We start from the raw sequence: 14,431 nt of genomic DNA on the forward strand, positions 1-14,431 counted from the left end.
CCTGATGTGTTCTACAGAAGTGAAAATAAACTCATCATGTTTCCCAGGCTGGCAGCTAGGATGATAGGCATTTGCCACTGTGGCTGGCTTGGTGCTCTTACATTATTATCCATGTCTGAATTGTCTGAATGGTTGGACTGCTTCATTCACCTGCAAAGCTCTTTGCACAATGCTCTGTGTAACTAATTCATGAACAACAACAAAATTCTAGATAGTCATTTGACTGTCATCACAAAAAAAACATTAGAGGTATTTGTTAGGACTGAGAGTCTTAATCTATTTTGTTTTGAGCTTGAGCAAGTCTTGAAATCTCAGTTTTAGCTTTCTGTAGTCATGTGTAGGTGGTAAGTTGGGAGAATGGTCTAATTAAAAACAGTAATAGCTACTATTTCATGAGTACTTTTGATGTACTGTGCACTCTGCTAAATACTTTAAACATTCTTATTTGATCCTCACAATAGAAAATAGTATTCATTACCTTGTTTTCCAGATGAGGACAGTAGGGATGAGGCTAATTTGCCCCAAGTTACACAAAATAGAAGGTTTAGTGTCAGGGTTATATCCTCAATAGTCTTTACATCAAAGTTTCTGTTCTTAATCACTGAACTACTTCCACAAACAGTAATTAAAGTGTCTAACCTATGTGGTGAATAGCACATTATCAAGCTTAGCAATTTCACATCTTTAGTCCCCAACTTGTAGGCTGGTGAAATATGGTTGGTTAATGTTAGTGGAGGGTAGTCAAGTGGTCCTGTGTCCTTGGTTGTCATTTCATGTAGGCTCATTTGATTTTCTCAAAATCTACTTTATATTTTGTGTTTTCTGTCCTATAAAATTTCTCTGGCAAAAGGATTTTGCTGCTTTAAAAACAACTTAAAATAAGCTGAGGAATGAGAGTAAAGATGATTGATAGTTAATTGCTATGGTTTCACTTACAACCAAACACCTTAAGTCATGTTTTTTTCTGTTGTAGAAAAGCAACAGAATCTAGTTTTTATGAGATCCATGTATACCTGTCTTTTTTTTTTTAATCACCTGTATTTGGTATTTAGTAAAATAGAAAAAAGAAAGTATTTGGTAAACTAGAAATACTTCTGGTTCACAACTCTTGGAATTAAACACTGTCATTATTTATTTTAAAGAGCATACTATTTTTCTTTAGTAGTTGAATTTGGATAATGAATATCATGTGGTTCTTTACACTGTTCTCTTTAATTTTGTGTATGTTAGAGAATTCCTTTATTAAAAATTTTTGTGATTTGAAATTTATTTTCTGGAACTGGGTATTGAACCCAGGACCTTACAAATGCTAAGCATGGGCTCTTTTACTGAGCTATACCTCCAATCCTGAAATTAAATTCTTTAAAAACTTTACTTGGGCCAGGGATATAGCTCAGTGGCAGAGCACTTGCCTATCATGTATGAACATCTGTTTTTGATCCCCAAAACTGAAAAACAAAACAAAAGTTTATGATTTTCATTTTTTTTGTCATAGTTGGACACAATATCTTTATTTTATTTATTTTTATGTGGTGCTGAGAATCGAACCCAGCGCCTCACATGTGCTAGGTGAGCACTTTACCACTGAGCCACAACTCCAGCTCTGTTATGATTTTCATTTTGTAAGAATTTTATATTTTTGGAATAATGGCATTTTAATTTTAATTTTTTGGTGTTTTTATATTAAATGTAAAAATTTATATTAAATACTATTGTTATTTCCTAGGTCCTGGCCTGGCAATCAGAGTGATATGTGCTGAAGAACCTTATATTTGTAAGGACTTTCCTGAAACCAACAATATTTTAAAAATAGTAGCTGATTTTTCTGCAAGTGTTAAGAAGGTAATAATTTGACATATCTATATGGTAAGGAAATGAATGTCATACTCTTGTATTTACAATTAAGTGGAGTTTCATTATTTGAAAATTGAGAGCAAAAGGATATAAAATCAACATATATAATCAATAATTTCCCTATATACCAATAACAAATCTGTTGAGGAAAAAAACCAGAAAAACAGTCCCATTCACAATAGCCTCAAAAACCCCCCAAAGTTAGGAATTTAAAAAACAAAACACAACACAACACCAAAGAGGTGAAAGATCTCTAGAATGAAAACTGTTAAAAGACTGATGAAATTAAAGAAGACACTGGAAAATGAAGAAGAGACTTCCCACGTCATGGATAAGTAGAATTAATGCTGCTGAAATGGCCATGTTACCAAAAGCTATATACAGTGCAATTACTATCAAAATACTAAGGGCAGTCTTCACAAAACTGGGAAAAATAGTCCTAAAATTTATTTGGAAGAATAAAAGATGCAAGGATAGCCACAGTCATTCTAAGCCAAAAAAGCAATGCTGGAGGCATCACAATACCCAACTTCAAATTACACTGCAGAGCAATAGTAACAAAAACTGCATGCTACTGGCATAAAAACAGACACGTAGACCAATGGTACAGAATAGAAGACACAGAGGAATCCATACATCTGTTCATCTGATCCTTGACAAAGGTGCCAAGAACATACATTGGATAAAACACAGCCTTTAAAACAGAGGGTACTGGGGAAATTGGATATCCATGTGTAGAAGAATAAAACTAAATTCCTATTTAACCCTGCACAAAAGTCAACTCAAAATATATCAAAGACCTAGAAATTAGACAAGAAACTTTGCAACTCTGGAAGAAAATGTAGTCAACATTTCAAAGTATGGTTGCGGGTAATGACTTCCGTAATAGGACTTGGGCTGAGGAAATAATACCAGGAATTAGTGAGTCTGATGGCATTAAATTAGGAAGCTTACGCACAGCAAAAGAAACAAGAATGTGGGGCTGGGGTTGTGGCTTGGTGGTTGAGCACTTGCTTAGAACATGTGAGGTACTGGGTTTGATCCTCAGCACCACATTAAAAATAAATGAATAAAATAAAGGAACTGTGTTCATCTATAACTTAAAAAAAAAAAAAATAAAAACGTGAAGAGAGAACATAGCCAAGTGGGAGAAAATTTTGCTAGCTACTCTTCTGGCAGAGTATTAATAATAATATTTAGAATATACAAAGAATTAAAAAAAAACTTAATACTAAAAAGTCAATAAGTAGGCAAATTAAATAATTAAACATTTTTCAACAGAAGAAATAGAAGTGACCAACTTACATGAGAGTCAAAGAAATGCAAATCAAAGCTACAGCCAGAGCCGGGTGTAGGGGTATGTGCCTGGAATCCCAGTAGCTCAGGAGGCTGAGACAGAAGAATGGCAAATTCAGAGTTAACCTCAGCAACTTAGTGAGACTCTGTCTCAAAATAAAAAAGAAAAATGTGCTGGGTATGTTGCTTAATAGTTAAGCATACCTGGGTTCAATCTCTAGTAAAAGAAAACAAAACTACACTGAGATTTGATCTCACTCCAGTTAGAATGGCAGCCGTCAAGAATACAAAAAAAAAAAACAGCTAGATATGGTAGAGGATTGTGTGTCCCACGCCAGCCTCAGCTACTTAGCAAGACCTTATCTCAAAATGAAAAGGTCTAAGGATGAAGCTCTGTGGTAATATGATACCCTCAGGTTTATTCCTGTCAGGTCCATACCCAATACAATGATAAGTGCTGGAGAGCATGTGGAGAAAAGGAACATTTTACACTGTCGGGTGAGTCTGTAAATTCATACAACCACTGTGGTTATCAGTATGGAAGTTCCTCTAAAGCCTAGGCATGGAATAGCCTTGTGACCCAGCTTCCCACTTATCCGTATTTATCTAAAACAACCCAAGTCATCACACTAAGGAATGTACACATTCCATGTTTATAGCAGCACAATTCCCAGTAGCCAGACTGGAACCAGCCTAGGTGTCTGTCAGTGGGTGAATAGCTAAAGAAATTGTGGTGTGTACACACATGGTTTTATTTAGCCATTCAAGAATGATATGGCATTTGCAGGAAAATGGATGGAATTAGAGAGCATTATGTTAAGCAAAATATGCCATCCTCAGAAAATTAAGGGTGGTATGCTTTCTGTCCTGTGTGGAAGCTGGAAAGGAAGGAAGGTCATGGAGCAGGAGCAGGGTAGGTTCTCATGAAACAGAAGGAAGAACAGCACAGAGGGAAAGGCCATTAGGGGAGCAAAAGGGGAATTACTGAGAACAGTCTTGACCAAATTATATTGTCATGTATGAATATATAAAGACGAATTCATTATGTCTATAATCATCATAAAAATGGGAAGAAAGAAAATTTAGAGTAATATAAGTCTTTGAAATGACTGAGAAAGTGTTCTACAGAGACTTAGATGCAGATAAAATGATATTCTGAAACACTGAAGCATTTTAAAACATTCTTTCATGTGTATTGGAAAAAAGTAAGGAAATTACTTTGAGTCAGGAATGAATTGGAAGCATCAGTTCAAGCAGCCAGAGCTGTTTCCTTCTCTGAAGGCAGCCAGTAATCCCTTGTGATCTAGGGCTCTAGATGAACACTGCCATTTTTGAATTGGTGTCTCAATGGGAGAACTGTTCCATGAAGGCTGGAAAATGAATCAGGTCTTCACACTGAGCAACACTTCAGCTCCAAATTGAGGGTGAGTGGAAGAGTCTCCTAGTCCTGCAATTTTAGGGTGTTAATTTATACCTCTGTTCTGAAAACTGCAAGATAAGAATTTTAATTTGAAGTGGACCTAGGTTGGTAGTAATTTGAATTCTCCTTGAAATGATCTTCAGCTAGTCACTGAAAAATCCCCATAGACAGAGATCCATACTTACGAGCTTATCAAAAAACTACCAAATACATATAGAAGTAAGGCATCATGAATAAGAGCAGAAATACTAGCAGAATAAATGATACCAAATTAGCAAACAGTGTGTAAAATGAATAGAAATAAAAGAACCCATTGCTGATAAAAAGAGGGAATAAGAGGTTGGCTACTAAATATGGGCAGATTAAAAAGAAAAACAAAAACCCAAGTTCCAGGAGTGAAAATAATAACTTTGAATTCATGAATTCAAAGGTTGAATAAGTTAGGAAGTTGCCCCAAAGTAGGATTAGTCCTCAAAACGAAATATGGGTAGGAGAGAAGGAGATAGTAGACGAGAATTAATTAATTTTTCCAAGCTGATGGAAGGCAGCGTCTCAGATTCAGCATCATAACACATCTCAAGCAGAGGTGACACCCAGGAGGCATGTCCTAGTGAAGTTATAGCTGCCAGGGAAGAAGCTGCAGAGAAGATGAGACGGTTACAAAGGCAAGACCCCTTTACTGAAAGCCAGAGTAACAGCAAGACTTATTAATTGATGTGCAGCTAAACTGCCTTGTAAGAAGAGAGCAAAGTAAAGTCATTTTCAGATGAGCAGAATTTGTTACCAATATCCCTTAGTTGAGGAATTAAAAGCAATGTTTTCAACCCTGGCTTTATATTAGAATCATCTGGGGAGAACTTTTGCCATATTCTTTGGCCAATCTCCCTATGATTTCTTATTTAATTGGTTTGGGATGAGACCTGAACATCCCATGTAATTTGCCTCTGCAGTGGTGGTTGGGAACAACTGATTTAAAGTAACTGAGTACAGGAGAAGCAGAGGGATGGATCCCAGTAGAAAGGTCTTGATATGCAAAGGATTGGTAAGCAAAGAAATTGGAAAATGGGAAAGTTGAAACAAACATGGACTGTGTAAAAATAAAAATCTCCTTTTTGTTGTTGATTTTAAAGTGTGTAACAATATTCAAAGTATAAATAGTTGAATTATTTGCCAGGACTGAGATGATTCTCTTGTTCAATATACTGTTAACACTTGAGACAAAGTACTAAAATAGAGGAATTAACCTCAATTCATTTTGTTCCATTGTCCCAGATGTAGAACACCTCTAGAAACATAAATCAAGCAACAAATCTGCTACTTATGTCAACTGTGAAGTAATATTTGAATATTTATTATGTTTGTAGAATTGAAAATTTGGGCCTCGGTGGGTTAAAGCTAACCAGTAAGGGCTGTGAACCCGGCTGGGTATGAAGCTCAGGGTTTGATCTCCATTACCCATGCACACCAGCAGTGAATGGGAATCAGCCAAGAGGAATCCCCAGTTCAAAGGAGAGTAAAAAAAAAGGGGAAATAGACATAAAAATGGGACAAATGTGAACTGCAGGATAGATGCTTGAATGAATGATTAATCTCTACTAAGTCATTTATGGGCAATAAATCTGAAAAGTATAGTGTTTATAAGGTATTACTAATTTCTGGAGAGGAATGAAATTAAAAAGTAGAGAAAGACAAGCAAATAAAAGAATTGGACAGAGCTATACTTCCAAAAAAAAATTGATCTTGTTGCAAAAGTTATTAGGCATAAGGTACAAGTTGGACTTAGGTGTTTCATTTGCTGGTGACTTGAGGGGTGTAAATTCCGTCTGTGTTTCGTACCTGAGGCTTCCCTCCTTCATGGCCCAGCTCTCAGGAATGAGTTTCTGGTGTAGTGTGTGGCATGTGCAGGTCAGGAGACGTCCCGCATGGGCCCTGTTAGGAGCTGGTCGGTGTAGCTGCGTGAGGACAGATGCCTTATTGACGGAAGCCTGAATCCGTGTCTGCTCTTCTCAGCCTCATACACTGTTACAAAGAGTCAAGGCCTGCACGACCGAGGAGGATCAGGAGAAGCTGATGCAGATTACAAGCCTGCATTCCCTGAGTGCCTTCTTGCTGCCTATTAAAACTGTGGGTGTGCAGGTGAGTTGTGCGAGTTCCCTGACTGGCAGAACTTTTCTGCCATTTGCTGCTTACACTAATCCTGGAGTAGGAATTGCTTAGGAAAATGAAATGTGAAAGTATTACACCAGGTTTAGAAACCACTGTTCTACTCTCAACTGTGATGTGAACTTTTTAAGTAAATGTTTATAAGGTTTATAACTTTTTATTTTTAAGTAAATGTTTTAAGGTTTTTTGGTCTACCATTTAAATTCTTAATCTACCTAATAAATGTGGGTAGATGTTGTCTTCTAGATTAAGCAAGCTGGCTCTCCATAATTGTGCAGGCATTTGGAATTAAATCCCAGTGGACCTCTGGCATATTTCAGTTAAATTCTTGAAATTACCATGGTGCTCTCTTTAAACTGGTGGAATTTAATATGGGATTTATTCACATCATTTCTTTTCTTTCTTTTTTTTTGGTGGTGCTGGGGATTGAACCCAGGGCCTTGTGCATGCAAGGCAAGTACTTTTTTTAACCAACTGAGCTATATCCCCAGCCCCCAGATTTCTTAATATCTTTAAAGAACCATCTAGAATGTACTTTTATTTGTAAATATGTTCTTAAAAAACAAAACCTTAAAATGCTGTTAGTGTCACCATACATAAAACATTTTCTGGCTTACTTTTTGGCTTTATAAAGCTACTAGAAATGATGGATTACATTTCTCTTTTCAGGGTGACTGTCGGTCCTACAGTTATGTTTGTGGAATCTCCAGTAAAGATGAACCTGACTGGGAATCGCTCATCTTCCTTGCCCGGCTCATTCCTCGGATGTGTCACAACATAAACAGGTATCTTCTGCAGGAGGTGGGGTTGGGGGAAGCACGGGGATATATGTGGAAGGACAGTGTTTTATGGTCTTCCTATTAGATGAAAGACCAAAAAGTTCAAGTGTAGATAAAGAAAAGCTAGTGACTCTGTTTATATTTCAGTTATATGCTTTGGTTAGGGTTAAGTAGATATTGAGTATTATCTTGTGTTTTGATCATCCCAATCTAATCATCTATCTATTTATTTTTAATATTTTTCTTTAATTGTAGTTGGACACAATATCTTTATTTATTTATTTTCTAAGTGGTACTGTGGATCGAACTCAGCGCCTCGCATATGCTAGGCAAGCCCTCTACTGCTGAGCCCTAGCCCCAGCCCTTATTTATTGTTATTTAAAGTAGAAATAGGAAGGATTTTAATTTTAGTATAAAATATTAAAGGTAGTTTTAAAGCATGTTGTTTTAGTCAGCTTTGCATCACTGTGACCAAAACACCTGAAAAGAACAATGTAGAGAAGGAAAAGTTTATTTTGGCTCATGGTTTTAGAGGTTCAGTCCATGGTCAATGCCCTGGGCTCAAGGTGAGGCAGAACATCATGGTGGACAAGGGTGGAGGAGGAAAGCAGCTCGGACATGACACTAGGCAAGAGTTCTGCTCATGGACATATCTGCCAGCGGCATACCCTACAGTGATCTGCCTGCTTCAGCTACCTGCTTACAGCTACTGCCCAGTCCATCCCTATCAGAGGGTTAACTGCTGAGTATGGAGGCTTGCACACCCAGTGAGTGCTTCATCTCCAAACATTGTCACATTGTCTCACACATGAGCTTCTGGGGGATACCTCATGTGTGGACCAAACATGGGTCTCCAGATTAGTGGTATGAACTCAGTTTCATGGTAACATGCTGTTTTCCAGGGAGATTGCAAAAAAGTTTGTTGGGTTCTAGAATTACATATCAGATTGGAAAGTTAAAAGAAATAGGCTTGTGGCAGATATCATTAAATAGTAACATTGAAGTATATGATTGGCAGTTTTCAGACCTTTTTTTCCTTTCATTTTACATTAATGTCTTACGTTAGAAATACCAACAGATGGTTTATAGAGTATTCCCGATACTCCTACAGTTTAAAATTGTCACTTGTTTAGTATTGGATTGTTAATTAAATGTTTTTATTTCACAGTTGTTAGCACTTTGCAATTTTTCATGGGTATTAGGCAGTTAACAACCCAAAATAATCACTTGGGATTTCATTTTCAAGTTTGCTATAGAAATGAGAAAGCTCCCCGTTAGCATTAACCTAGCTGAGTCTGCATAGTTATGAGGAGACATTGGAAAGTTGTTCGGGACATTATAATTTATCTTCTGAAGCATGCTAATAGTCTCCATAAGCTTTGTATGTCAGAACATTTTATTTTTGGGGGCGGGCTGGGGATTGCACTCGGGGGCACTTGACCAATGAGCCATATCCTCAGCCCTATTTTGTATTCTTTTTAGATACAGGGTCTCACTGAGTCACTTTGGGCCTCACTTTTGTTGAGGCTGGCTTTGAACTCTCGATCTGCCTGTCTCAACCTACCAATTACAGGTGTGCGCCACTGCGCCTGGCAGTCTGAACATATTTCTAAGTGTCTTATGATTGCTTTTAATATGTAGCATGTTTTTTATTTATGTCTTGTGTTCTTTTTTTTTTTTAATCTACACATGACATTACAATGATCTTGGCAATTCATATCATTGGGGTGTAATTTCTCATTTTTCTAATTGTACAGATTGCAGAATCACACTGGTCATAGAGTCACCTGTATACATATATCAATCATAATGTCTGTTCTATTCTGCTGCCCTTCCAGTCACCCCTGTTCCTCCCCTCCCCTCCCATCATTTCTCTCTATCCAATCTAATGTGACACACTTTTTTTTTCTTTTTCTCATCACAACATCATACATGTATTCTGTATAACAATGAGGTTCTCCTTCCATCTTCCGTGCAGTTCTCCTTCCATCTTCCGTGCAGTTCCCCTTCTCCCTGTTTTTCCCTCCCACCTCTCTTCCCTATTTAGTGGTAGTCTTCTTCTCATGCTTGTGTTCTTTGCTAAAGCACATTCACTTTTACTTAATAAGCTTTATCCTTTCAGGTGCTACTTCTCTTTTTTCCCTTATCTATTTCTTCCTTTCTTCCCTCACCCCTCAGAAAAAGAAAAAAGCTCAGCAAGTGAACAACTAGATCTTAAAACATGAACCCAGCAAGCCCTTGAGTGGGCTTACATGTTTTGCCAAGTTCCTTTTTGGAAATTGGAATTTTAAAATATATATTTTTTTTTATTTTCATGATGTTTTTTTCCTAATTTGGAAAGGGAACCTTTGCCCATGGAGGGACTGTTCCAGTTTTACTCATCTGCACAGTGTGGGTATCTATTTTCATGTCCGCTGTTGCAGCCTGTCCTGTAGGAAAGGAGAAGATGAAAAGTGCAGGTTTGACGCTCTCAACCAGTTCCCTTCTCCTTTGTGATGGTTTACAGGCTTTAGGAGTGACAGTGTTTACATGAGGTATGGCTTACTTTCTAGGGACAAAACCTTCTTCTACAGTTTGTTTGGAGGGAGTCAGTGAAGTAGTTGGGTAGCGGTAGTTTTCATCTAAAGTTTTCTTTTGTATATTTTGCTGCATGTGGATATTAAGCAAAGACATTATTAAACTTTTGTTTTCTTTGCTAATGGTAGACTGGCCTGAGGATCAGCGACAGTTACCTGCTCGCTGTGGTTGGCATAGGGAAAACTGGGTGCACTCAGATCTCTGCCTGATTCCCTCTTGTTTTTCTGGTAAAGATTGTGACTTGGCAAGGCACACTTCGGGCTGTTACAATTTTCTGGTCCCGATTTCTTCAAGTTATGCTCCAAACCCTTATTAACACTTGCAGCGTCTTCATGTCTTTCAAACAGATATTTCCCTAACGTGTCAGTAAGATACTCTTCTGGGAAAATTGTAGCAGGATACTAAGTACTATTTGAGTGACATTTTTAATAGTGTGGAAATAAAAATCTAGGAGCACTTCTTCTCATTATGGGGTTAAAAAACGTGGGCTAACTAGGTTGAAGAAATTGTTCTTATCTTCGAGCTTTTCCAATGCATGTTAGCATGTTACAGTTTCTGAAGTCTTACCATAAAGAACTTATGCCAGGTTTCTGTTCACGCGACTAAAAGGTTCAGGGGTCACTCCAGTTAAATTGGGCTAATTGGGCTGCGCAAAATAACCACACAAGAGACAAATACCTTTTTCTTTGAGGTCGCTGTGATGGCTCCTCTGACCTTAAGGGTCCATAGGAAGAGAGAGTGAGAGCCCGTGCTGACCCCTTTTATTGAGGAGAAGCTATTCAAATGAGGCAAGGGGGTCAAGTTTCAGGGGGCTGAGTCTATTTTCATCATGTCCACTGTCAGCAGGTTGACTGACATCTGGGTAGGCCACACCCAGGGCACAGTAAGAGAAGGGGATACACACACAAGGCACTTCCATGGAAGATTCTATCTAAACAGGGCAAGGGGTTATATTATAACAGGTGAGCATAGCTTCACTCATGGGGCTGTAGCAAGAGACACCCATGCACAAGACATTGACCCTCAAACCCAAGAAGGGTGGGGAAAGCTCTGCCACATTTTTGTGACTGAGCGCCTCAGCAGCCAGTTGGGGGGTGTGACTCAGTCATGTGTGAGATTGGTCTCCCACAAACCTATTTATTTGTTAACTATGTGTATTGATTTCCTGATGCTACCTGTAATAAATACCACAGACTGGGTGGGCTTAACCTAGCCTATATCTATCCTTTTAGAGGCCAGAAGTCTAAAATAAGGGTGCTGGCTGGACCATGTTCTCTGTGTTGATTCCAGGGAAAGATCCGCTCTTGCCTCTTCCAAGCATCTATGGTGGTCCTGGACTTGGTGGTGTCCTGCTGGTCCTCAGCTTGTGGCAGCACAGTCCGGGTGTCTTTCTCCATATTCCTGTGGCACGCTTTAATCTGTGTGTGTCTGTTTCCACACTGCTTGTTCTTGGGGGGGGAGGTGGCTCACTGGTAAAATGCTCTCCTACCAAGGGGAAGGCCCTGAGTTTGATCCCTAGCATTGTAACAAAACAACAACCCCCCCCCCCCCCAAACAACACAAAACCAAATTTCCCTGTTCTTATAGGACACTGGTCATTGGATTAGGGCCCACTGATGTCTAATATGACTTCGTCTTGATGACACCTGCACACCTGTCTTTACCCACAGGTTCTGACTGGTCATGAATTTGGGGGGACGTTCAAACCAGTACATTATGTGAAAAGGTTGTAGTGGTCACATAAACCTGTGCACACGGAGTGCTGGTATCCAGGCTGCACACTGGGAGGGAGGTGTATTTGAAGATCCACCCACAATCCTGCGCCTGTCCTGGTCCTGGCTGTTGGGAGCTGAAGCCAGTCGGAGGTCGTAGGCAAGTGGAAAAGGGGTGGACTTGTGCCTCCCTTCTCCTACTGAACTCTGACCGTGAACTTCCCCTTTCCTTCTAGAGTTGTCTACATCTTTGGCCCACCAGTTAAGGAACCTCCTACCGACGTGACGCCCACTTTCTTAACGACAGGGGTGCTCAGCACATTGCGTCAGGCTGACTTTGAGGCTCACAACATCCTCAGGGAGTCTGGTGAGTTGCTCCTTCTGCTGGCCTGGGTGTGCCCATGTTGACCTTGTCTGGGCGGAGTCACAGAACTAGGTTCTTTTCCCTGGTGTATGGATTGGTTCTGCATATCTGTTTCCCTAGGGTATTCTGGGAAAATCAGCCAGATGCCAGTGATTTTGACGCCCTTGCACTTTGATCGAGACCCACTTCAGAAGCAGCCTTCATGCCAGAGGTCTGTGGTCATTCGAACCTTCATCACAAGTGACTTCATGACTGGTGTGCCTGCGACACCTGGCAACGAGATCCCTGTGGAGGTATGCATGTTTCTTTCTAATGTGCATTTCAGGACCTCGTGATTCCATGATACAGTGACTTGAATAGGCTGTGCTGAAGTTGATATTTTTGGGATTGGTTCTCTGTTTTTTTTTCCTGTCTTCATTTATTTGACCATTTAATATTTGGCAGCAGAAAAGGCCCTTAAATTTAATATGCCCTGCAGATGTCTGATTGCTATGTAGAAAGTCACCAACTGTAATCTACAATTTTATCTAATCCTGCCAGCCCCTGTACTTCTCCAAGTGCAGGAAACCCTGGGAGTAAAGAGGAGTTTGTAAGGATGAGGTTTGATGGCGCATGGCCAGGTGTGAACCGCCTAAGGCTCTGCCTGTCATGCTTCCAGTTCCAGTTTTGATCATTTTCTTTCACCCTCTGTCTTTCCACCACAGTGGGCCAAAAGAGCCCCTTACATAATAGCAACTGAAAATCAAACTCAGACTTTAATGTGAGGTTCTTGTTCTGGCTGAATAGCTGGCTTGTGGGGAATGTGGCTTACATTTGCTGAATCTTTGGCCAGTCAAGTGACCAGGCCATCCTCTCTTCCTGTGCAGTGACGATGATAGTGCATCAGTGTCCCCTGCGTGGCTCAGAGTTGCATGTGTAAGCCACAGGTGACTTGTAGAACCTTGTGCTGGGAGCCGTGGCAGTGTCAGGTCACTGTTTATGTAGGCACTTGTGGACTGATGGTGGGCATCTCTTGTCTTCCAGTACCTGTCAGTGGACTACACTGAGTAGTACTGATTTGAAGTCACTAATATCTATTATAAAGAGTGAGATAGGTTCACTCTGTAAGATTAATCAGAGATCAATCCATGTTCATGAAGGATGGTAGTAAAGCTAGATGACATCTGAATGTTAAATTGCAAAGCACGCCTTCTAGGACTGTTGGACGTGCAGTGGAATCTGACTCTTGTATTTGTAATCTTTCTTTTTATCACAGGTGGTGTTAAAGATGGTCACTGAGATTAAGAAGATTCCTGGTATTTCTCGAATTATGTATGATTTAACTTCAAAGCCCCCAGGAACTACTGAGTGGGAGTAATAAACTTTTTGTTCTGTTAAAGTACTGTGTGCAGTTTAAATTGATTAGAAATCATTCTCATTATTAACATTCAGTACTGTGAAAAAAGTTACTGGAGCAGCTCCATCACATCCAAGTTCTCCATAGTAAAGATCTGCAGCTCCAGTGCGGAGTTATGGATAACCAAAAGGTACTGGAGAGTGTGGCTGGGCAGATAGTCAACGCACTGCTGCCCACACCCAGACAGGCCAGTGCTGCTTTTGCCTCTGCCTTGTGCATTCTTAGTATAGACTCACAGTTGCTATGATGTCTCTATCTACGAAGGTGGATGAGGGTGGGTGATTAGCAGCAGGCCTGTTGTCTCCTTGCCAGTTTCTAAGAGGAGTTAGAAATACCCAGTGATAATCAGTGTGACTGTGTGTACCTTTTGGAGAATTTGGGTTTCCCTGTGACATTATTTCTGTAAAGGGTGAGGAAGAGATAAAACAAACTTCCTCAGACAAAGACATAAGTGGGCTGATCCAGCAGCCACTGTTACAAGATACTGGAGTTGTTGAACGTAAGCTACGGTGGGTGAGATGGGACAACCACGTGGAATTTATGGAAGCACATTAGGATTTTATGACATCCCAGCTATGGGCAGGAAGAAACTCTGAATGTTCTCAAATGTATATGAACGATCTCACTGTTTTTAACCCTTGTTCCACGTCAGTGCCATATTCCTCATGCCAGCCTGTTAACTGATAAGGAACTCTCTCCCAGCCTGTGCAGCTGCTCCCAGAGCCTTGCATGGAGTTTCTGCTCTATCTCCTGAAGAGTCTTCTGTTTCCATGATGTTGTGGTGTCCCGCGTAACACAGGTGAAGCTCACGAGGAGACTTGAAACCCTTGTTTTGGTGGTCAGAGGAGTCCCAGGGCACAGAAGCCGTGA

General features: G+C 39.9%; 1 protein-coding gene across 1 annotated transcript in view; it reads left to right on the plus strand.

Annotated features, from left to right (window-relative positions):
* Gmps (guanine monophosphate synthase) overlaps positions 1-13,543 on the plus strand; it is a 44,058-nt gene extending 30,515 nt beyond the window's left edge. Inside the window, exons 11-16 of the mRNA XM_076867526.2 lie at positions 1,727-1,842; positions 6,581-6,706; positions 7,403-7,518; positions 12,038-12,168; positions 12,286-12,458; positions 13,421-13,543. Coding sequence (XP_076723641.1) covers positions 1,727-1,842; positions 6,581-6,706; positions 7,403-7,518; positions 12,038-12,168; positions 12,286-12,458; positions 13,421-13,522 — 764 coding nt within the window. The 3' untranslated portion in view covers positions 13,523-13,543. The remainder of the gene's footprint in view (positions 1-1,726; positions 1,843-6,580; positions 6,707-7,402; positions 7,519-12,037; positions 12,169-12,285; positions 12,459-13,420) is intronic.
* The last annotated feature ends 888 nt before the right edge of the window (positions 13,544-14,431 follow it).

This window comes from Callospermophilus lateralis, chromosome 10, assembly GCF_048772815.1.
Source record: "Callospermophilus lateralis isolate mCalLat2 chromosome 10, mCalLat2.hap1, whole genome shotgun sequence".
NCBI lineage: Eukaryota > Metazoa > Chordata > Mammalia > Rodentia > Sciuridae > Callospermophilus > Callospermophilus lateralis.